Consider the following 25,178-nt stretch of genomic DNA (forward strand, 5'->3'; position numbering starts at 1 on the left):
AGGTCCTATCATACCCCACACACACAGCTGGGTCTGAGGTCCCACCATACCCACACACACACAGCTGGGTCTGAGGTCCCACCATACCCCCACACAGCTGGGTCTGAGGTCCTATCATACCCCACACACACAGCTGGGTCTGAGGTCCTATCATACCCCCCCACAGCTGGGTCTGAAGTCCTATCATACCCCCCACACACAGCTGGGTCTGAGGTCCTATCATACCCCCCCACAGCTGGGTCTGAGGTCCCATCTGACACGTCTACCAGCTGGGTCTGGGAGTACAGTTTCACCACACAACCACAGCCAACCTGGTGTGTAAGACAGAGCCTCACTGTGGCTTTGATGTGAATCCTGCAGGGGTAATGGTATTGGGCACCTTTTCATAGTCTACAGGCCAGACACATTACCTTCTTTGAGAAAATCACCACCTTTTTACATTAGACTTCTTTGTGTTGTTGATTTGTGGGAGTTTGTTACAATCTGAATGCTTGATCTGCATTAGATAAGAGATTTCCAAATATTCTCCCCACTATATACATTCTCTCTCTCTCTCTCTCTCTCTCTCTCTCTCTCTCTCTCTCTCTCCCTCCCTCCCTCTCCCTCTCCCTCTCCCTCCCCCCCCCGTGTGTGTGTGTGTGTGTGTGTGTGTGTGTGTGTGTGTGTGTGTGTGTATACATGAGTGGTTGCATGTGCACTTGGGTGCATGTACATGTGAAGGTCTGAGGACAACCTCAGGCCCACTTATTTTGGGGAATAGAGCCTCTGACTCGCCTGGAACTCACCCTCACCGGGTAGGCCAGGCTGACGGACCAGCGAGCCCCAGGGATCGTCTTGGCTCCACTCCCCAGCACTCGGACCACAGGTGTGCCCTGTCCACAGCCTGTTTGCTCTTCCTCGGTCTTTCATCTTGCACAGTATTTATTTTACTTTATTTTTAGTTTCCATAGAGTCCCACCTACCCACGATCTCTAACTCCGCTCTTGTTTTTCAGATTAAGAACCTCGCCCAGGTGGCCTTGGTTTTAGTAATTAAAGTCCCCTCTTACCCCCAGCCCGGCTCTGATGTTGTCATCCGACTCTGCTCTCAGTCTTTCAAGAGTAGAATTTTGGTCACTTCAAGAAAACTAACGACCCCTGAGTGTATTAGGAAATGAACATAGTTTCATTGCCTAGTCTTCTTTTTCTAGACTGAGCTCCTTGCCAGAGGTGGGTTCACCCCTGAGAAGTATTTGCCCCTTATTGTGACAGCTGGAGATGCTGGGTGGGGGAGGGCAGAGGACAGAAACAGCTGCTGAGCCTCTCCATCCCCAAAATGTCACCTGTGCCTGATGTGGGCACCCTGGCCCCGGGAGGACCATACGTGAGGGTGACCTTCTCTATCCAACTTCGGCCTGACGGGGAGGGGCCCCTGGCCAAGCTGTTGATGTTAGCTCAGTGTCTTTTTTAAACATTATTTATTTATTTACCTTTATTATTGGACACACATACACACACACACACATGCACGCACGCACGCACGCACGGGCACCATGACTCAGAAGTAGAAGTCAGAGAGCAATTTTCAGGATCCGGGAGTCAAACTCCTGCTGTATGAGCCCACTTGCTCGCCCTTAACTGGTACCTTTGTTATTTATCTTAACTCAGTGGAGAGCCAGAGTAAGAACAGAATCTGCTTTAGAGAAAGTAAAGTCTGGTGTGGTGGCCCAAGCTTGTAATCCTGGCATTTTGTGGAGGTAGGAGCATCGAGAGTTCCAGGTCATCCTCACCTGTATAGGCATTTGAGGCCAGTCCTCTATTCGAGAGAGAAAGAAGAGAGGGGAGGCGGAACAATAAATCCAGCCTTTCCTTTTTAGAGCATTTGGCTAGCACGCACAGGACTTTTTATTGCGCTGACACTTCAGTACTTTAATGATTTCAATTTGTCATCAGATTTCAATTTTAAAGTGTATGGAGTCTTTCCATCCCATAATACCCCAGCAGGCATGCATGGGCTGCATTCATAGGCTGTGGGAGGGCTCTGCGTCATATGGGGCTCAAGGAGCTACTTCCTCGTGGAATCTAGAGCAGCCGAGGCCCAGAGGTATTCCCAGGGAGACCTGAGTGGGAATTTGGACTGTGTGGAGGAGGAAGGCAGAGACAGGAAAGAGACACGCTCCCCTGGACTTCACTTGTGTCCTGGAAGGGAGGGATGGCTCAGCTTCCTTGCCTCTGATCCCAGGTGCTGACAGTGGACACTGAACTATGTTCCCCATAGTGGACACGAAATTACGTCCCCCACAGTGGGTATGAATGTGGCCTCGGGCCGCCCTGCCCCACTCTGCCCTGATGACTGATACCTCACTTCCTGGCATTGTCATAGGCTTACCCACAGCGGCTCAGCAGCCCTGCCACCTCAGGGCCCCAGGGTGGCAGCTCTTTGTTGACATCTGTTCTCAGCGAAGCAGCCCTAGGCCTTTGCCGTTTGTCTGGGAGACCCTGTATTGGCTTGCCTGGTCACTTTGGGACCTCTCTTCGGCCCCTCCCCTGAAGCTGAGCCTGGAAGTCAGGAATGGCCGGCTTCCTCCAGGGCTGGGGAGTGTGCACCCTCTCGGGCATGGGGTTCCGAATCTGGAGCTCTGCCGGTTTCCGTGATGCAGGACTCTGACTCACCTGTCGACTCACAGGGCTGCCTCTCGGGGAAGGCCATGGTAGGGGTGCCCTGGCACGGTCCGGGTTCCACAGCCCTGTGACTGTGCACATGTCAGAGTCCCCAGCTCTCAGCCACAGGCAAGGCCAGGAGCCAAGAGGTCTGAGATGAGTGTGTGCTTGGCTCCAGCCAAGGCACCCAGTGACCACTGGGAGGGGGATGACAGGATCTGCCAGCCAGAACCCACTGGGAGCTTTGTCACCCTTCTGAAAAGAAGGGTCCCACACCCCCTTTACCCCAAGGCTAGTAGATGGGTCACTGCTTATGGAGACTTGTGAGAAGACCAGCCCCTGCCCCCTCATCCTCTTTATCCCAGATGTAGAGAAGGAAGAGTGCAAATCTCATAAGCACTGATGAATAGTCTTCATATAGTTTAATGTTTATTCTCCCCTGATCCCCTGGGGAAAAAAAAAAAAAACATTTTCAGGCACTCATGTTTGTTTAGACATTGTTTGTTTGCAGACAGGATCTCATGTGGCCCTGAACTCACTGTGTATGTGGCCAAGGACAACCTTGAATCTTGGCCCCTCCTGCCTGTACCTCCTCGGTCTGAGATTACACGTGTGCACCACCACACCCCATTTGTGTACTACAGGGGATCGAACCCAGGGCTTCACGTATGCCGGGCAAGCACTCTACCGACTGAGGCCCATCTCCAGCCCCCTGACATTTGTTTCTACGTGAAGTGACGTTGTCAGAGAACATACACAAGCTAGGCTTGTCTGCCCTGCTGGCTGCAGCTGTGTGGTCCCCTGTCCAGCCTCCCGGGGCGCTAAGTGAACACCCCTACCCCGAATGCTAGCTGCTGCTTTGGGGCTCTAGGTACTAGACACAGATGCCTCAGGGTAGCCAAAGTCTTGGCATCCCAGGTGGAAGGTGAAAGCTTCTCTTCTGTCCAGAGCCTGATCCTTATTGACCCACTGGGTCCTAAAGGGATTCAAAACTCTCAAAATCCACGCTTGCGTGTGTTTTCTAAGTCGGAGAGTCTGTGTTGGCCGTGGCTCAGAGTTCAACACACAACCGGTTCTTCAGTGCGCTGCTCTGGGACATGTCTTGACATCACGGCTCTCCTGAGTGTTCTCCAGTCTGAGTCAGAACGCTGTAGCATCCTCCCCTCCCAGAGCCTCTTCAGCTACCTTCCAGAACTTTATACAGGATGTAGAAACAAGTCATCTGACCATTCCCCCCAAATTTGTCACCACCAAGCCATTAATCCTCCAAAAATGCAAGGAGAACAACCTGCTACTTGTTGCTAGAGTTTTCCTGCCTTGCCCACAGTCAGGACAAATCTCTGTCACCCGCCAGTCCCACAGCCGCTCAGACCCAACCAAGTAAACACAGAGACTTATATTGCTTACAAACTGTATGGCCATGGCAGGCTTCTTGTTAACTGTTCTTATATCTTAAAGTAACGCATTTCTACAAATCTATACCTTGCCACGTGGCTGGTGGCTTATCGGCGTCTTCACATGCTGCTGGTCATGGCGGCGGCTGCAGCGTCTCCTTCTGCCTTCCTGTTCTTTTATTTCTCCTCTCTGTTAGTCCGGCCTATCCTTCCTGCCTAGCCACAGCCGATCAGGTTTTATTTATTGATCAATCAGAACAACTTGACATACAGACCATCCCCCAGCACAGCCAAGTGCAGACCATCTCAAACACCTGCACTCAGGCCCATGGTCCTAATCATCCTCTATACGGACCTGCTGGGTAACGCCACAAAGAACCCAAGAAGGGCTCCCACAGGACATACAGATCATCCCACAGCAGCTACTGGTGAGTGAATATCCCTAGATACGCTGTTGGTGAGCGTATGCATGAGTGTACGTACGCAGGCGTGGGTGCCTATGTGTGTACCCACATAGTATGCTAGTGGCTATACCCCCTAGATGCCTTTGGATAGCAAGTGACGCTCCTCTGCGGTGGGCGTATCACCCAGGTGTCTGGACCCTGATTACCAAGGAGCGTGTGACCGGGTGACTGGTCCTGAGTCACACCAGGCTCCTCCACCGTGTTTGCCGGCTCCAGCTCCTTCTCCTTTGTTCCTTGCCTGGGGGTCTCATGAAGAGCCACAGTGAGCAGCAGGTTCTGGGAAGGACGAAGTAGAGGATGAGCATGAAGCTTGGAGCACCGGTCCCACCTCCCAGACCTCACTCGAGGCCCCCTCAGAGCCCATGGGAAGCGGCTGCCTGAGATTTGAAGGTCAAAGTTCATTGAAGTTTCCCTTTCATGTTTTTCTCGCAGAGAAAAATGAGACTGCTTACGGGCTGGTGATGTGTTAGGAGTCTAGAAACTCCTTAGTGCCCAAACTCACCCCTCCTTTCTCCGCCGTCTTTGGCTGGGTGCCAGCACTGGTCTGAGCCTGGCTGTGAGGCTGGCGTAGCTTCTTGTGGCTTCAACAGCAGTCACATAAATCAGAAATGGACGCACCAGACTTTGCTCTTACCGAAGGGTTAGGCACCTGCTGGCTGTTCTGAAAGGCCGGAGGGATGTCTCCCTGCCTTCCCTGGCTCCAGGTGGCCCATTGTCTTTCAAGTGTCCTGGCTTGTGTCTCTGTCACCACCGTTTCTCCTGCATGTGCTTCCCCGGTGACAAGGATGCCAATCGCCAGATCAGGCCACACTAGACCACCGTGATCCCCTAACTTTGCTACCTCTGTGAAAGGCCTGATTTCCGTGCAACCTCACCCAGACGCCGGAAGTTAGAACAGAGACATGTATTTTAAGGGACGTGGAACGCACAGAAGGGAGCAGAGTGTAGCCGTTAACAGAGTTGGAGCGAATTTGGGGAAGGTGACAGATGCCAAAGACCCTAGGAATAAAGTTTGTTGGAAAACAAAAAAAGAGGTAAGACTCGTTACCAAGTGAAGCAGGAAGTGTAATGGATGTGACTACCCGGTAGGAAGCTTCGTGTGTCTGCTAGCGCTGGCCTCAACAGTCACGTGTGAACGTTGGCAGCTAGTCTGTAGGTTAACCGCATAGACAACATCAGCTTGTGGGATAGCGGCCGTGGGGAGGCTTGCAGGTGTGCCTTACCCTCGGTAACACAGACTGTGAGCATCCACAGCCTTGGCCATGGCTCTCACCCATCTCATCCATGGCCCATCAGACAGATGCTGCAGCTGGGTCCTCCAGAGGTGAACCACCTGGCTGCTGTGGGGTGTTAGCACCCTGCCACCCTGCCCCTGTATCACCACCCACCCAGAGCACATGCACATCCCTGTCACCACCAATGCAGCACTGCAGGTCTGAACCTGACTTCAGGTTCACACATCAGTCGAGCCCATCTTCATGGTGTGCATCAAACTCGGTTCCCACCACCTACCAAGAGAGTCCCCGTGTGGGTGGGGTCGGGGAGTTCCAGGGACAGGAAATATCAGGTGATTTCCCAGCAGTCACTCAGGCAGCATTGGTGGTCACAGCCAAGGACCCTGGAGCTCCACCTCTGCTTCTGCATCCAGTTTGCCTCTCTAGACAGCACCCCATGCGTCCTGAAGATGGGGTGCGTGGGTGACTTGTTGGGTGGTGGAAGTTCTTGGACTTGCTCTCTGGCCTCGCAGATGTAGCTCACCCACACTGAGCAATGCTGGAGCAAGGGAACAGAAGACCAAGAAAGGGGAGCCAGGCAACACCATCCCCATCCCTACCCCCCCTCCCCACCAAAAGATAAAAACACAGAGCCAAGCTAATAAGAGCCGCAGGCACCAGGGGCTGGCGTGCCTGGGAGACGTCCACCTCTAGACCATCTCATTTGTTAGAGCAACAGTTTCTTTGTACCAGGCAAATTCTAAGCGCTTTGTGTAAATGAATGCCGCTAATGCTTGCTTCTGAACACCGGGCCAAGCAATATTAGCATTTCCTTTCTTTTATAGAAAAGGACGCTGAGGCACAGAGAGGTCAAGTATATGCTCAAGGTAACATGGCTAATACACAAGTCAGTAGACACCTAGCATCTGCCCCTAGGGCTTGTTATCTCAGTCGCTGCCTACCCCCTGGTACCCACCCCTTTGAGGAAAGAACAAGAGACAGAGAGAGAGAGAGAGAGAGAGAGAGAGAGAGAGAGAGAGAGAGAGAGGCTGTGTATCTGACATAGCCTGAAGGCCCTTAGGACTGGAGGGGCTGAGCTGGGAGCACAAGGGCTGTGCCTTGGGGGCAGGTAGACAAGCACACAGGGGTCCGGTGATGCTGGCTCTGGAAAGGGTGGCAGCCTGTTCTCTCAGGTGCAAGAGTTTCCCTGCCCGTAGGTGCTGTGGCTGTGAGACGTCACCCAGAGTTGGCCCAGCACCAGCTAAGATGGGAATGAACAGGAGGGTCTCCAGGGCGGCCCAGCAGGGCTATCATCGTGAAGGACAAGGGCCCCAGAAGTGGCTGTAGGCTGGGGCAAACCAGCCCAGGGATTCGCTTCCTGAGGACTGCAGGGAGATAGGAAGGGGAGCAGGATTCAGTGCTACACGACCACCGGGCTGGGTCTGAATTTGATATGCTGCATGAATATGACACATTAAAATTAACCAGTGAGATGACTACACACACATAGAGAAACGGGACCCTATCTGCTCCCTACACTTGTGAGTAAACTACAGACTAAACGTTCAGACTCAAATACAACCGTTTGGAAGCCAAGCATGGGGGTGAACTTGTGTTATCTGGCACTTGGGAGGCAGAGGTGGGAGGGTGGTCACAAGTTCAAGACCTGCCTACAAGTTCCAGGCTAGCCAGGCTGTATAGTGAAACCCTGTTTTCACCAAACCAAAATCACTTTTTAAAAAAGCAAGTAACGGTGCCCCTGCTTGTAATCACAGTGCTAGAGAGATGGAGTCGGGGGACCCCTAGGGCTTGCTGACCAGCCCGGCTAGCCTAATCGGCAGCCTTCCAGCCAATGGGAGACACTGTCTCAAAGAATGAGGTAGATGGTTCCTGAGGAAGGACACCCAAAGGTGACCTCTGAACCTTCACACACGTACATGTACACCCACACAGACACACAAAATAAAATAAAACAAGTAATATAATGAATCTTGTATAGCCATGATTGTACCAAGAGCTTCAACAGGATCCCAAAGAGCAGACAGAGAAATGACCCTCCCCACCTCATCCTATCATCCCCAGGAGTGCCAGGCCACCTAGTCAGGGGCAACCCAACCCTCCCACAGTGGGCTTTTCCCCACCTCACAGGAACACAAGGCATCTCTGAGTGGTAGCCTTGGTGCTCTCGAGCCCAGGGTCCTGATAAGCTCCTGATTAGCCTTAGACTTCAAAGCTCTGGAAGCCATTTGAAATCTGAGAGTGCCCACACAGGCAACCCATCCGCAGACGGGAATTGCCGGGCCACTGTACTCTATCCAGGCTGACCCTGGCACCCTCTCTTGTGAACCATCCCCGGGGACCCCTAGCACATGTGTGCGGTTAGGCAGAGCACTACCCCTGTGTTACGTCACCTGAGTCTGACCCGGAGCTGAGCCCCACCGGCCACTTGAAGACAGTGCGTGAAGATCGTTTTCTTGCCGAAAGTGTATCTGCATGTGTCTAACTGCGCGTGTTGTGTGTTGTCTTTTTCCAGGATGGTGAGCTTCCCCGAGGAGAGGCAGAAAAAAAGAGAAGCGTGGGCAAACTTTCTCAGACAGCCTCGGAAGACAGTGACGTGTTTGGTATGTAGCGGCAGAGAGGGGACGGCCCCCCCGCTGTGTGCGGACTGTGAGTCCACGCATTCTCACCGGGGGATTCCCACCCTTCTCTCCGGGTTTTTTGTTATTGTTGTTGTTTCTGGTTTGGTTTGGTTTTGTCTTCATGTTTGTGTGTGTGTGTGTCTGTGTGTTGCCACATGTGACTACAAGCTTCCATGCGACACCAGGCATGTGTGGAGGTCAGGGGACAACCTCACCCCCCACCTTATGTGAAACAGGGTATCTTGTTCACCACTGCATGCATACCCCAGGATAACTGTCCATGAGCTTCCAGAGGGCCGACCCCGCCTCCATCCCCTTCTCTTGGCACTGGAATTACAGGTGTGCACTATTGCGCGTGGTTTTACATGGATCTAGGGATCCAAACTCAGGTCCCCACGTTTGTGCATCAAGTCACTTACCCATGGGACTATCTCCCCAACCTCCATCTTCATTTTTAAACATCTGTGCAGTGGTGTGGAGAACGGACCTCCTCGCCGCCCTCCTGCAGACCCCTCTCCCATGTGACCCGGGATTCCGTTTTATTTTGTGTTCAGGTTTGCTCTCTATAGCCCCAAGTCTCTCTCTCTCTGCCAGCTCTTGGGGACATCAGCAAGTCCCCACAATGTCATAACAAGGAAGTAAGCTTGCCAAAGCCTGTGCACTGCTGTCCTCGGGCTGGCTGGAGCCGGTGACTCAGCTGATGTTGGGAATAACTGTGGTCTGTGAAATCTACCTTCCTGTTGCCTCAAGAATACACATCGCCCTGCACGTGGGTTTTCTGTTTCTTCCTACTTCTCAGAGGGGACAAACACCCTCATCTGATTTGTGTGGAATGTGGTTATCGCTTCCATGACTTCCCTCCCATGTGGGCTCCCGCAGCTGGCCCGTGCCGAGGGACACTGCTGTCTTCTTTCGCTTAGGGAGACAGGGGAAGGGGAGCGTGGCCCAGAAGAAGCGAGGTGCTAGGAGCCCACTGTCCCAGAGGCAACAGCAGCCAGGCCCCACAGGGATCATAGCCCCGGCCGTGCAGCCCCGGTTTCAGGGTTTCGGTCACTCAAGGCCAGCAACCCTGGGACACTCCCTGTGCTGGCCCCCACTTGCTGATGCAAAGGCCTTCCTCACACTTCCCCCACCAGGCAGTGCCATCTACCCTGGTGTTCTGTTATTGCTCGTTTTGGTTAACTTGGTTTCTTCTACATTCCTTCCTTCTGGGCTTTGTCCTTCTTGAGCAAACACCATGGTTGAAAAGTGTCTGGGAACAACGCGACCCTAAGACTGAAAACCGGGAGTGTGAGCAAGAAGTGTGGGGGCTGCAGGCTAACAGGGGCTGGGGCTTTCCCGATTTCTTTAGCTGTGCCCATTTCCACAGGAATTTTTGGGGGCATTCCTGTCTTTAGGAACTGGGGTGTTCATTTTTTTAGTAGCTCCCGGGGCCTGGGCAGAGGGAAGAGTAGAAGACATGTAGTGTGGGTACATGACGGAAAGATGCACAATTTAAAATATTCAGGGCGAGGCACGGTACAGAACACAACGTCGGCCTGCACGATGCTTAGGGTTTCTTTACTTGCGTTTTCCAAGTGTGGACACAGAACTAGTGCGCATCTGTACACACAGAGGCACATCAGAGGTCCCAAAGGAAGCGCCACGTGTGGATGCCTGGCCTTACATTCTCTTTAAGCGAGTGTCGTCTTCAGTATTTGTTGGGCTGTTATGTTGTGCTAGGAATTGAGTTCAGGAGCTGAATGCGTGCTAGGTGAGTGCTTTACCACTGAGCTGTGGATCTAGTCCTAGTTAATTGCCTTTCAGCTTATTTATAATCATAGTAACCCTTACTTTACCATCATGTGTGTGTGAGTATGTGTGTATACACACACACACAAAATGTATGTAACACATGAACTGTATGCTATAAAAGCCTCTGTGAGTCCCCTCTGTGAATTGTGTGAATGCAGATTCCTGAAGCTGTGAGGTGGCCTGGGCGGGGGACAGTTTCCTGGCTAGAAGGCGGGAGCCAATGGCAATGCAGAAGTGGCGGGTCCCTCCACGGTGACCTGGGACAGGAGTGCCTGCAGCATGAAGGCTGTTGGCAGCTCCCACACTGCAGCCTGCAGTAGGAGCCGAGTCACCCTCACGCATGCACTGCTCACTCTGGTCCTGCGTGAGTCAGAGCCCAAGGGCGTGTGAGGATCCTGCTGCCTTGGATGTGCTAGGTTCACACAAGCCTGAGTCAGGAGGCCGGGAGGGTTTGCGTACCCTGGGTCCTCAGCCATCCCAAGTGATGCAGACGAGGACCTACCTGGTGAGCAACTGAGCTGTTGCCCTTGAACTTGGTAACCTTGCCTCCTGCCCTTCTCTGGCGTCTACGGAAACTCCAGGCTAAAGACGAAAGAGGACAGACGGGGAAAGAAAGCTCAGACGACCTTGGCTGGGTTTTTTGTCTGTCTGTTTGGGACTTTTGTTTTTGGTGTGGTGCGTGAGTGTGCATGTGTGTGTGTGGGGGGGGGGTATGTGTGTATGTGTGTGGTGTAGGTCAGGTATGTGAGTGTGTGTGGGTTGTGTGTGTGGTGTAGTTCAGGAGTGTGTGTGTGTGTGTGTGTGTGTGTGTGTCCTGGTAGATTTCAGAGGAGGGCAACCTTTTGGAAGTTGACTCTCTTTTCCAACATGTGGGTCCCATTGACTGTGACCAATTGAGCCATCCCTTAGAGGAGAATTCTTTATAAACTGATGGTGGTACAGACGTGGCTCCCAGTGAAACCAGCCCCCTCCACTTCATAAACACTTCTCTAACTGCCCAGAAGGCTCAGGAAAGCAAGCCCTTATGTTTTGTGAACCATAGGCATCTTTATGCTCTCAGAGAACATTTCATTTTTTACATCAGAAGAACAGGTAAAGGATGTAGAAGGTAGTGAAACCTATCTCCGTTAGCAGGACACACATCGAGGATATTTAACATTGTGGGGGGGTGGGGTACTTTTTCCATTAAGAAGGAGCCCCTGGATGGGACTGGACACCATGGAGAAGTGTGCAGGCAGGGTTGACTAGGCACACATGCTACGCCTCATAGCTCTAAGCCACAAACTAAGTCAGTCAACTGAATCCAGACACACTTCCTCTGGGCCTTTTCCAGGCCAGGGGCACTCCTTGGTTAAGCAGTAGTGTATAAGCCTTGAGACTTCATGGTAATGGGCAAAATACCACAGGAAGGTTGCTTCAGTCTCAAGGGAGTGTCAGCAGGCACAACGCTAAATCTCTCTCCCTGTCTTCTTCCTCTGACAGCATTGTGGTTACACCTCAGGCCTGGTTGCCTGGCTACCCGGGAGGAAGGAAATGTTGCAGGGCACAGTAGCCTAGAGAACTAGGTTGTCCCCAGTTTAAGGAACCAGGCTATTTTTCAACCGGCCAGTTTTTAAACTTTGTTGAGCCACACACCCACGCACATGTCACATACCATCCTGTCATTTGAAGGCCATGGAGAAGAAAGGCCACAGGCCCCCACCTGCTTCCTACCAAGCTCTCAAAACAGGGCTGCTACTGGCCGGGCCCTCCCTGAAATGAGCAGTTTCAACAACCATAATTTACTCTAGCAACAGTCACCAGAAGAGGGCGCCACTGCTCTGTAGGAGTGACTGGTTCCAGACTGTCTGGGGCCCCGAGGCTCAGCTTGACATGTGCACCAGCTGCCCAAGCTTGACAGGTGGCATGGGCAAGGATAGCTTAATCACCGGGTCACACCTCCCTTCCACGGCCGGCCTTATCATTTCACGTGTGTGTCAGAGACACACACAGGTGAGGTCAAATCCTACTGAAAGTTAGAAGGATGTTCAGGTGATGGACATGGACCTGCGTGTGTTCCGTGTTGAAGGAAAACATATTCACCAGAGATGTTTGCATGCACCTGTCTCTCCGTTTCCCGTTGCGTGAGTCAGCCTACAGTAAGGGGCCACACTGGAAGCAATGGGTTATCGAAGACTCGGATGCAGCTGTGGCCATCATGACTGCTGTGGCGGAGGGTCCCCTTTAAGTGTGAGATTTGGCCACCCGCATGGGCAGTGACACCTTGTGTCGCACGGGATGTGGCAGAGCTGTGTGATTTTTTTTCCCCCCATTTGCTTCTTAGACTCCTCAAATGTGAGGCGGGGTCAGGCCACCCTGTGAATGGTGAAGTGTCCTCATGTGCCCAGGCAGGAGGAGATGGCTATCAGCTCCTGTTTATCTATGTTTATTTAGGTTTTTAATGTTTTTGGTTTCATTTATTTATGCATATGGGCGTTTGCCTGCATGGGTGGATTTGCACCATGTGCATGCCTGGTGCCTGAGGAGGTCAGAGGAGGACCAGGATCCCCTGGAACTGGAGTTATGGATGGTTGTGAGCCACTATGTGAGTTCTGGGAACCAAACTTGGGTCCTCTACAAGAGCAACAAGTGCTCTTAACTGCTGGGCCATCTTTCCAGCCTCGTTTATTTGGTTTTTAAGACAAGATCTTCCTCTGTTGACCAAGAACTCACTACAACCCTTCAGCTTGATCCTCCCCATCCCTGTGCTCACTGGTGTGAGCCGCACAGTCATGTCAGTTCTTATAATTACCAAGACTTTTACACAGACACTTTAAATGATGCCAAGTTGTGTTGAATGAATGCTAAGAATTTTCCAGCTTAGATTTTTACCTGAGATGACAGTTACATGGTGGTCATTGTCTGCAAAATGTCGTGTCAAATGGCTTCTTTATTGGGATAACTATCAGCCAAAGTCTTCAGTCAACAGACCGTATCTGACCCACGGACAGAACTGGACCTTGCTGAGCTAGGGAGTGGATGGGTGTCTCATGGCACAGGGGTGCAGGTCCCGTGCTGGGAAAAACCCAGAGACAGGTAGTCAGTGCTCCCAGACACGGAAGCCTCCTCATCCTCTGTCCCACTAGGAAAAGGACAAGAGGATGTTGTCTAGGGACAGAGAGGCTTCATCTGGTTCACTTGTCAGCTTACACCCTCCTCAGGCATTTCCATTTTCCTTCTGTCCATTTCCATTACACCCCTGTAATCCCAGTACTTGGGAGGTCAAGGCAGTAAGATCCTGCTTACAGACAGACCCAGAGGGCAGTCATGTTGATGCCATTGCAGGTCTGTTAGTATTTCTGCTGATCTCCATCACCCATGACTAGGAAGAAGTGCCCATTTGTGAGTGGTTCACGTGCCAGAGAAGAACTGAATGACTTTTGATGCTAATACCTCATTAGTCACTGGCCCCTAGAATGTCCTAGTAAAAATGTCATTTATGAAGAATGCCGTGAATGTGGCTTGGAATGTTGTAGATATGTCTCGGTGTGATCTGAGTTCAGATCCATCCTCTTTCCCCACACCCGTCATTAAGTCCCCTCTGAGCACTTCGAATGTCCCTGCAATATTCAAGGGTGGGGCCAAAGGGGTCAGGGGTGAGAGGAAGCAGTAGAGCTATGGAGGGGACATTTTAACCCAGGTTGACACATGAAAAGCAGAGCTGGTTTTTGCTGTTGTTGTTGCTTTTGAAGTACCAGATGAGCATTCTGTTGTAGAGAGACCACCTCAGAGAGAGGATGCAGAGAAGCTAGGAGACTTTGCAAAAACACCTGGGAAGAGAGGGACCGTGCCTCGTCCAGAGCTCTAGCTGAAAATACAGGACAGGAGATGAGAAGAGAAAAGTCTCTCTCCACATTTAACCTCCATTTCTGAGATGGAGTCCCAAGGTGTTCCCCAGCACAGCCCCACCCCACGCCTCTTGTCTTACTTCACTCAGCTACTTCATTTGCCTGCTCAGTGGGGACCCGTGGAGGTGCCTTTGCAGGAGTGAGGTCTCGATTCTTGCAGGGGTGTGGCCTTCAGCCTCCTGCCCTACGCTGAGCTCTTGGATTGGGACATGTGCTATTTTAACTGACTGATAAGTGGAATCTTGGTGTCCGTGTGGACTTGCCCAGAACTTCCCAGGATCCAAGTGTACACTCTATATCTAGGATTTTCATTCTTTGTTCACACACACACACACACACACACACTAAAATAGAAATATTACTGCATTTATTTTATTTCTTTACATACATACACATATACATATATATATACTTAATTCATAAATTAAATTTAAGGGATATAAATTAATTGATGGGTTAGAGGATGCTCCAGCTATCCGATAGAGCTACCCCTTGTCCGGTGTGCTGATCTTTTTTACCACTGACTTTTTTTGGGGCTCCTGATTAGTACCTTTTGAAAATCACTTCCTCTCCTATGTGGTCACATTTGAGAGTTTAGAATTCCAGCCTCTCTGGAAACAGTAAAGCCTGGGAAATAGCTGGTTTCTGATGTAACAGCACTTGCCTGGTGTCCAGTACCACGGCCTCCAGGATCTTATCAGAGTGGCCTGCTCAGCCCCCTAGGCCTTTGAGTTTGTGACCCAGACTTTTAATCTTTTGAGAGATTCCCAAGACCTTTACCATCCAGTGACTTCAGGCTCGTGGTGTCAGGCTCATCCACAGTTTGATCGCTTAGATGATAATATTTCTCCTGCTCTTGACTAGCTCAGCTAAATCCCACCCCAGCCCCATTACAAAAAGAAGCACTAGGAAAACCAGCCAGGAAGGGCCAGGGAAGCAGCATGGAGACCCAGCAGGACAGACAGCACCCCTGGCAGGTCCATGCGTAACATGCAGGGCAAATGACAAGTGAGCATCCTCCTCTTCCTCCTGAACACAGCCTCGGGTACCCATGAGGCAAAGGCCAGCATTCTTCTACCAGCATCCATTCAGTGCCCCCCCTCACAGCTCCATTTCCCAGGTTAGAAGGGCAGTCACGACAGGACAGGTGAGCGATGCCCAGCAGGCACGTGACCAGTGGGTGTGGGCACCTCCACTCCTATGTCCTTGCCGTCTGCAAGCCACCAGGCCCCTCCTCGGCTTATGGCCTGTGGGTGCCCTTACGCAGAAGATGCGCCATCGTTCTTGGCACCTCTAACATCTTGGGGTCTCCATTGTGTCCCTCGGTTCATCCTCACACTTATGGCTCATGCTTTCAGGGGACCCCATGGAGATCCTGATCCTGCCACACATGGTCTGGCCTCCTGGACTTTCCTTTGAAAAGTCTCCGTGGCCCTACAGCTCCTGCGTTCTGCATGGCTGCGAAACCAGCACAGTGCGGATGCTGCCGAAGTCTGTCTGCAGTCCAAGCAGTAGCCAGGCCTGCTTTGACTGACGGAAGCTCAACTGCAGAAAGTGGCCCGAGTGTGCCTGAATGTGTGTGAATGCACCCCTAGAGGGCACTGGACAAGCAGGCTAACCCCCTCCTTAATACTCTTTCTCTGGCTTCCAGGAGTGGACCCTGCAAGTCTCTGCTCAGTGGTCCCCTTCTTGGGGACCTGTCATGGACTGAGACAGCTGAGCCACACCAACCCCTGTCATAGGAACCCCGAAATATTAGAGGCTCAACCCCCCAGCTCGTTTGTGTTTGGGCTCGGAGGGCAGAACAGGGAGTGTCTGGGAAGAGACAGGAAGGATGGCACTCCAGCTGGAGGCCCTAGTGTCAACCAAAGTGGCGTTCATCACTTCCTTCCAGAAGTGTCAGGCAGGCCCTCCTCCATACGAGGCACCGAGGAGGAGAAGGGCGCAGAGAGGGGGCACTGTCTCCCTCCCCGGCGGTCACTGTCTCTAATTGATTTAGTTGTTGCTTAGTCTGCCTGCTAAGGGAGCCCATGGGAGATGGGGACATTTGTCAGTCTGTTCACACCTAAATCTCAAAAGAGGGTGTGGGTCTTAAGGATAGCCTTTTCTTTCTGTTTTGGGGTTTTGTTTTGTTTTGTTGTTTTTTTATTTTTATTTTTTTCTAATTGAATTGGGTTTTGGGCTTGGAGTTTGCTGTTATTGTTTTGGTTTGGTTTGGTTTTTTGTTTTGTTTTGTTTTGTAGCTTTTTAATGGGGTTTCTCTGTAGCCCTGGCTGTCCTGGAACTTACTTTGCAGACCAGGCTGGCCTCAGACTCACAGAAATCAGCCCACCTTTGTTTCCTGGGCACTGAGATTAAAGGCGTGCACCACTATACCCAGCTAGGAGCAGCTTTTCCAATACTGAGAGCATGATGGGGGAACACAGCTCTCCCCTCTTTCCTCTGACAGACATCTCCCCTCTCAGACACCTCCTCTCCTGGGCACAGCTTCTGCAGACCTCTGAAGTCCACCAAATTCCCCATTCTCTACTTCTTAGGGCCTGGGCTGTTGTGTGCACATGTGTGGTGTGTGCATGTATGGTGAGTGCATACCAGTGTGTGTGTGTGTGTGTGTGTGTGTGTGTGTGTGTGTGTGTGTGTGTGCCAGGTACATATAGGTGTGTGCATGTGTGCAGCATGTGCATACAGGTGTATGTGTGTGTGTGTGGTGTGTGTGTGTGTATGTGTGTGTGTGTGGTGTGGTGTGGTGTGTGTGTGTGTGTGTGTGTGTGTGTGTGGTGTGTGTGTGTATGTGTGTGTGTGGTGTGTGTAGGACCTCTTCCACCAAGGCTGAGCTGCCTCTACGATGGGAACTCCTGTGGAGGACAGCAAAGTGTGGGGGTGAAACTGTCCAGGGACACACCTCTTTCCCGTTTCTTAAAGCAGTTCTCACAGGGAGCTGAAATCCCCCAGAACAGGGCGGTAGCTGTGAGCCTAGCAGAGCCATTCCAGGCAGGAGGAGAGCTCTGAGTAACAATTCCGGGGAGCCCACGGCTGTGCAGGCAGACCCCCCCAGAACAGCCGTAGCTGCCTGTGCCTAAAAGGCTCCAATGGCCTGCTCCCCAAGAGCCCCACCTTAGAAATGCCTCAGAGTCACTTAGGGTCAGCAGAGTCACAACAGGACAGCGAGTAGACAGTGAGAACAAAGGGGGACACAGTCTCCCGAGGCACAAATAGCAGATGTGATGGGCTTCGGCCAGTTGGGGACCAGTATGCCTTGCCTGAGGCCCAGGAATGCTGAGAGTCTTCCCTGCTGGAGGGCCCATCGGAAACATCGTGTGCCCACCATGATCCCTTGGAGTATTTTAAGCATCTTAGGTCAGATGGCAATTCAAAAGCACCTCCATTTGGTCTTCACCAGTAAAGGAACTGTTTCACATTTTGTCAAACCCTTGTCTGAATTTGTCACTGGACTTGGGGCTCCAGTGTCCTCTAGGAAGGTCCTTACTCTTTAAGGACCTGAGGTCTCCTATGGAGTTGACACTCTCAGGAAGGTCCTTCTCCTTGGTGAAGCCGTGGATCACGCTTTTCCGGTTAACTTCCTCGTACAAATGCTCTGTGTGCGGGCCACCATCAGCATGAGAGCCAAGATGTCCCTGGTTTCCCAGAAGGATCCTTAAGGGAGTCGCTTCTCTCAAGGGCACTTCCAAGTCAACGTCTTACACATGTTAGAAATAAGTATCAAGAAGGAAAACACGTGCCTTGCCGTCCTGGGATTCAGCGAGCGTTCCTCACTTCCCTCCCGCTCCCCTCTGTCCGATTTCACCCCAAAGCCCATCACACTCCCCGCTGGAGCTCCCACATTTCCTCGAAATCACCTATCTGCTGCTGCCGGTTAAATGCGACATATTTGGAAAGCTGTTGGTAATTATCACTCCCAACCTTCCTGCCCTGTACATGGACCTAGAGACAGCTCCAGCCACTTAGCAACTAAACCACTAAGCCACACTCCCCACGGCACATCCTGTCTCTCTCGTATCTGCATGTCTGCCAAGGAGGTTTGTTGGGCATCCCAGCAGGTGACCTCCTGTTAACTATTCAATGTTAACAGAGCCAGGTCAACAGTGGCAGGCGGACTATTAGCCGTTTCTACAGAGTTCACAGAGTTATGATAAGTTGGAGATGCTGGTGTCTCTACCAGCAAGTGAAGCCTGGGCAACTTGCTGTGACTCATGGTCATTAGAATCCGAATGGTCCACGATTGGCTCCTTCTGTCCTGACCACTGTTATTCGTGGCTACCGCACGGGTGCTCACAAACTAAGTACAGCTTAACTAAGAAAGCACTCCATCTCTCTCCCTAGCTTGGAGAATCTTATTTATCTTCCCTAAAGCTTTCCTCTAACTAAAAACTTTTCATTGAAATTCACTGAAATGAACAGAATACGCCTTCGTGTCCCATTCTTTCTTCCTGTGATCTTCGTTCAGATCTGAACATACTGTAGGCAAGCCGAGCAGGCTCCCCTCCCAGACCTGTTTTGTTGCTAGAACAAGTGTAGTAAGCACTTCCCTGGGGGTCTTTGAGATGATGGTGTTAATATAATAAGTCCATAGTGGTTTTTCCCCAAAGGAATCCTATTAAGAAGGGTGTCATCTTGTTCCTGAAGAGAGTGCAGTTCCCACCCCAGTGAGGCAGGATTTGGCACACACTCTCACCTCCAGCTCCACTGGCTGTCCCTGCGAGACTCACACTCAAGGCTCAGAGACCTCCCTGCAAGGAGGTCACTTGTCTGTCCTGACACTGGCCTTTAACCGGCCCTGGGAAGGTCAGCCGCAACAGTGGCAGCAGCAGCCGGGCGGCTCCATAGCGACCCCCTCTGGTGATTCCTGAGTAGCTAACGGCAGAAGGACTTCGAAATTTTCTGTGTGGTTAAGAGAAGGAGAGATGCCTTCCAAGGCCCAGGCTTCTGCATTCTGTCGTTCTGTGGATATGGCTGAAAGAAAAACTGGAACAGAGTGGATGTCGTCTGGCTTTTCCTCTGGAGCAATGGTGCAGTGGGGGGACGGGGGCGGGGGGCGGTCTGCCCAGTTGTTGCAGGGATGCAGGGATGCAGGCATGCAGGGATGCAGGCATGCAGGGATGATATCATATCTTCAAAGCCTCTCTCTCTCCCTCCTCTCTCTCTCTCTCTCTCTCTCTCTCTCTCTCTCTCTCTCTCTCTCTCTCTCTGTGTGTGTGTGTGTGTGTGCATATATCTAGACATCTGTGTGTGCATACTTTTACATATTTACCCAAGATCACATAGAGATAGGGAGGGGGCTTCCCATGGTCTCCAACAAAGAACCTGCAAAAAGTGGGAGGGCCCCAGTGTTTCCACTGTGAGCCTCCTGACCATGACCACAGACACCCAGAGGGAAACATGTGAGGAAACTTAAACCACTTGGCCACACTCATGGCCACAGGCCCAGGTCCTGTTCAAAAGCTTGGACGTCTGGAACAGTCCGCAGCAGCCTTTGGCTCATAAACAGATGCCTGTGTGGACTTGGTACCAAGTTGATGTTGCTTGGTCAAATTAGACACTCCTCTTCCTCAGCTGTACCATGTAGTGCAGACCCCAGGTCACCATCAGAGGCTCTTCCTTTGTCAGGGGAGGGGGAGTCGGGGCTAAAGCTGCCCTGGGCTTCAGTGTGCCAGGCAGGGCAGCTCCCATGTACAATATAACAAATCTTTCAGAATTTGGACAGTCTTTGGTGTTCAAGGCCCCCAAATCTTTCTCCTTTTCTCTTCCTTTCTTTCTTGTTTTGTTTTGTTGAGACAGTGTGGCTATGTAGATCAGGCTCGCCCCAAATTCCTGGTGTTCCTCCGGCCTCTGCTTCCTGAGTGCAGAGGTGACAGGCCTGTGCCAGTGCATCTGGCGTCTCCCTTTTTTCTGCAACTGTCTCTGTGCAGCAAGATCCGGGGATAAGGGTAGGAGTGTCTTTGTCCCATGTCCCAGTGAGTCAGTCATTCACTTGTTGGGGGGTTTTCCAGGAGATGGTCAGGATATTCAGACCAGAAACTTCTTGAAGTCAAGAGATGAACAAGGATGTGAGAGGGATGTTGCCCAGGAAAACCCCGTAACATTTGTTTGGTTTGTTGCTCTTAAATGAACTTTCCACATAGCCCAACATTAAAAAGTGCTAGTTTACCTGGCGTCCCCACACTTTACTTGGGGAGTTTGGGGTGGTTACTAGTTCCCCAGTGGTGAATGCAGAAGTACATTACATGTGACTACAGTCATGACCCCTAAGGACAGACTTACAGCTGCACCTTCCTCTCCTTTTAGTCCGAGCAGAGCATCTGCAAAGAGGCAGAGCATCCTTTCAAACCACCAAGGCATATCTTATCATTCTCTCAGGAACCTTTCAACTGTTTGTGTCAGAATGTGCAGAAAAATGGCTCGGTTGGTAAAGCACTTGCCTCATGAGGATGGGGACCTCAGATCCATCCCCAGAACACGTGCTGAGAACAGTTGAGCACAGTGGTATGTGCTCGTAATCCTGGTGTGGGGGAGACAAAGACAGGTGGGTCCCTGAGCCTCCCTGGCTGGCAAGACCAGCCTACCTGGTGACCTCCAGGCCAGTGAAAGACTGTTTCAAAAAATGGAAGAAAGCGCTGAGGACCAGTTGTCCACTGGTTTCCATATGGATGCACACACAGGTGCACACACAGGTGCATATACAAGTGGACACACAGGTGCACACAGGTAGACACACAGGTGCACACACAGGTAGACACACAGGTGCACACACAAGTGGACACACAGATGCACACACAGGTAGACACACAGGTGCACACACAGGTGCAGACACAGATGCACACACAGGTGCACACACAGGTACACACAGGTGGACACACAGATGCACACACAGGGAGATACACAGCTGCATACACAGGTGCACACACAGGTGCACACACAGGTGCACACACAGGTGGACACACAGATGCACACACAGATAGACACACAGGTGCACACACAGGTGGACACACAGATGCACACACAGGTAGACACACAGGTGCACACACAGATGCACACACAAGTGGACACACAGGTGCACACACAGATGCTCACACAGGTGCACACACAGGTGCACACGTAGGTGCACACACAAGTGGACACACAGCACAAATGGTTTTCCTGGTGAAGTAATGCGGGCTGGGGGAAAAATGCAGCTATGAGCTGCTCACAGAACTGTCTCACACAGCCTTCATCTTCATTATATGTTGAGAAAAGATTTCCTTTTATTGTTCTGAAATAAAGCATATTCATTCTACAGATACTTCTAGATTGGCTCCTTTGTGATAGCTGTCATTCTCCCTACCAGCATAGAGGTTATCTTTCCCCTGGCTTCAGATTCTGGCTCCACTGAATACATACGAACAGGATGTTTTACTGCTGATCCCAGAAGCCTCCCGTTTCATAGCAGTAAAATGGAGATGGTAGGGTCCACAAGGCAGGAACATCTGTTAGCCAGATTTTCACACTCTCCCTCTTCTTCCAGATGGCCATTTCTTCCACCTCTGCCTCCTTGATTGTGAATCTAACCACTTCCTGTAACAGTGTTCCTGTTTTTAAGTCTCTGAGTAACCCTCAGACCTCCCCCAGGGTACTGCAGAAACATGAAGCAAGCAGCTTCTCGGGGCTTCAGGTTGGAGGTGCATCAGGGACCTGTTAAGGGCCTGGGGAGCAGCAGTGCCTTGGATTACCCTGAAGCTGCCCATCTGCCTGGCCCTTCCCAGGACTGGTCAGTGGCCAGAGTTCAGAACGTTAATCTATTTCTAGCTTTTTGGTTAATGGCTGTTGATGAAGTGTAATTTGGGAACTGAACTTTCCTCTGAAGATGCAGAGGTCTGATCTTTTTACTGTGTAGCATGTGCATGACTCACGAGATGTTCGAAGGACACACACAGTCTCTGGCGTGTTTAAAATATTAAGTACGCCCGTGGTTCTGCAAGTTGCCACAGACCCTGTTTACACGCATCCTCTTTTATGTTCTGATTTATTTCCTGCTTGCTGAAATGGTCAACTGAAGCCACAGAACAGTGAAATGGAAACTTAATTGCTATTATTTTTCAAGCGTTCTGTCTCCCCAGCGAGAGTGCTTGGACCTTTACAGTCACTGTCCGCTTCCCACGCCAGCTTCAGCCACCGCGGCTATGAAGCTGCCTTCTGTGCTGGAGAATTTGCGTGCTCTGCACACCTGTGTAAATGGTCTATGCATGTGTGGTCTTAAATGACCACAGTCTTCAGGCGGCATGCTGTCCTGGGGGTCATCTCTACTCTGTTCCTTTTCTTAGCTGAATAGTTTCCTGTTATGCAGCTAGACACCCATGAGCGCAGGGACATTTCCACCCTGGCTGCCATGAGTCATGCGCCTATGAGCGTTGGTTTTAGGGTTTCATGTAGGTTTTCTGGACTCTGGCAGATGTCTGCCAAGCTCTGCTCTGAGGGGCAGGGATGATTCATCCCCACTTTCACTTGCATATCTGTCCTTTGCAATCCAGTCCCTCAAATGGTGTGAGGCTGTGGCAGGCAGCTGAAGGAGCCCTGTGGTGCTTCCTGAGGTCAGAGGTCTCCTCTCTCCCAAACGTCAGGGGATTCCACTTATCTGTTTATGTATAGACTTCTCAGTCAGTAGCCTAGGCTAGATCCAGCACTTCTGCAACATCCAGAAACCTCTCTGTAGCACGAATCTTAAAAGGTCTTATTAATAAAAACAAACTTGGAGCCAGGTATTGGGGTGAATGCTCAATGATCAGAGAAACAGAACAAGTCACAGCTAACCTCACCTTGCCAATACCTCAGCTAATCCTGTTTCCTCAGACTGGAAGCCTCTGAATCCTCATCCAAATGGATCTCAGCTGAACTGCTGCTAAAAGTCTAAAAGCTTAACCAGCTCTAGTTCCTGGTCCTTACGCCTTATATACCTTTCTGCTTCCTGCTATCACTTCCTGGGATTAAAGGTGTGAGTCACCATGCCTGGCTGTTTCCAGTGTGGCTTTGAACTCACAGAGATCTAGATGGATCTCTGCCTCTGGAATGCCAGGATTAAAGGTGTGTGTGCCACCATTTTCTGGCCTCTATGTCTATCTAGTGGCTGTTCTGTTCTCTGACCCCAGATAAGTTTATTAGGGTGCACAATATATTGGGGGGACACAATATCACCTCACCTCTCCTTGTGCTGGAAGGAAGAATGGTCCATAGTGAGAGAGGACCTGAGTTCCAGAGACTTTGAAACAACATTGAAAATTTCAGGGGCTAAGAATGTCACCACCATCCCAGCTGCCCCACAGCACAGCGGGAAGATTCTGACCTGCCCTAATCCCACAGCTGTCGATTGAAATATTCCTCAGGGAGTGGGCAGTGGGGAGACTGGGGAGATGATGGGAGACCACATGACAGGGTTCCTGAGAGCACCTTCCACAGCATTGGGCTCTGTAGCTCCGAAAGCCTACATAGGTTTGGCTCAAATGGATGCTGAGGAGAGAAAAATGGCAGCTTCAGACAGAGCAGCCCGGTCCGCAGAAGATGAGCAGTTTCTGCACACAGAGTGTGCTGGCTTAGGTGAGCTCCGGGCAGTCAGGGTGGACCGGGGTGATAGTTCAAGTCTCCAGGACACTGTTTTAGGAATCTGGTCTTTGGCCATCACTGTGAACTAGTGCAGAATGACCCCATAGACAGGTCAGTGACTATCCCAATAGGAACTCGGAGCAGGGACCCTGCATGGGGAATCAAGGCAGCCACACAACCAAGAAGAGGTTCAAAGAGCCAGGCAAAGGCCAAGCAGGAAGTCTGAGAGGGGCCACAGCGTAGATGTTCAACCCTACTTCAGCTCTCAGTCCCCCGAGGCACTGGTGACATAAGTCACTTTCCACGACCCTGAGTAAGCTGGAGCCCTGGGCCGTCCCTGGCCCGCCATACTCCTTGCTGACTGTGGGGTTCTCAGTCTTCTCAATGGTGGGCACAGCCACTTCACAGGCCCTTGTGAAACAGACTTCCTCCGAGGAGCTTAAGCAGTCAGAAATGACAATGATGCTGTCTCTGAAATCGTTGGCTCAGGAGATGGTGGGGATGGCGCACAGATGGTGTGGTGGGTGGCAGCAGAAGGAACTCCCGTCGTGGAGAGAACAGCGTTGCAAGCCAAGATGCAGAAAAGAAGAGCAGCAGACTGAGCATGTGGAATGCAGGCTCACGTGTGGGCAGAGGCCCAGGGCCATGGAAGGAGTTAGTCAGGAATCTAGTCGGGGAGAGGGGCTGGTACAAGATCTAATGAGGCCAAGCAGAGCCGGTGTGTGATGCCCCTGCCTGGGTGCAGGTGGTAAGCAGCATTCATCAGACTGTGTTCAAATCTGTGGACATACACAGGCTCCTGGCTGTTCTACACGCTGTTCCCAGTCTATTCTGGGCCCTCCTGGGAAGCTGGTAATAAGCTAATGCCTGCCACACGCTGCAGAGATCAGTAAGAAGGGATTTGCTGGCCCACGGGAATCCTGCATTGAAACAGTAACACGGACCTGGCAGGTCACGGAGGAGCAACAAAGCCACAGCCTGGGCCCTGGACTTGCTGCCAAGCCACCAAGGAAAGACAGAATCTTATTTTGGATAGGCCTTGGCAAAGCAAGCACAAGAAATGAACACTCCTGCTCACAACATCCACTGCCACGGGGACCAGACCCCTGGGAAACACGGGCGTGCCAGAGGCAACATTAGATGTTCTGATAATGCCAGAAAGCATCACAGGAAGTTGTGGCAGCCAGTTCGACCTCAGTGGTGGAAAGCTCTTGAGTGGATTCCTCCTCATAACCTAGAGGCCTTGAGTTTCTCCCTGTGTTCATTTCCTGTGTGACTGTCAACTTATTCAAGGCCCACATGAGATGAAAAAGGCCCCTTCCAAGGATCGCTGTGATTCGGTCAGAATTTTCACAAGTAATATAAAATGTGTTCACCTCCATTTGCTGAAGATCGAGGATGGTTTCCATTTCTCCATGTTGGTATCTATGGTAGCTAAGTGGGAATGATGCTGCAGAATGTCTAACAAAAGAGCAAAGAAAACCTGCTAACAATTAGGATGCATCCTAGGACGAGGGAGATGCTCAGTGGGTACAGTGTCTACTGTTGGAGCGTGAGGA

The 25,178-nt window shown here is 51.3% G+C and overlaps 1 protein-coding gene across 7 annotated transcripts in view; it reads left to right on the forward strand.

The window, feature by feature from the left end:
• The window catches only part of LOC114696273 (myelin basic protein), a 112,832-nt gene that overhangs the window by 39,125 nt on the left and 48,529 nt on the right, over nt 1–25,178 (forward strand). For all 7 annotated transcript variants that reach the window (XM_028873890.1, XM_028873892.1, XM_037197223.1 and 4 more), the window contains exon 3: nt 8,245–8,332. In XM_028873890.1, coding sequence (XP_028729723.1) covers nt 8,245–8,332 — 88 coding nt within the window. The remainder of the gene's footprint in view (nt 1–8,244; nt 8,333–25,178) is intronic.

The sequence above is a fragment of the Peromyscus leucopus genome, chromosome 19 (genome assembly GCF_004664715.2).
Source record: "Peromyscus leucopus breed LL Stock chromosome 19, UCI_PerLeu_2.1, whole genome shotgun sequence".
In the NCBI taxonomy this organism is placed as follows: domain Eukaryota; kingdom Metazoa; phylum Chordata; class Mammalia; order Rodentia; family Cricetidae; genus Peromyscus; species Peromyscus leucopus.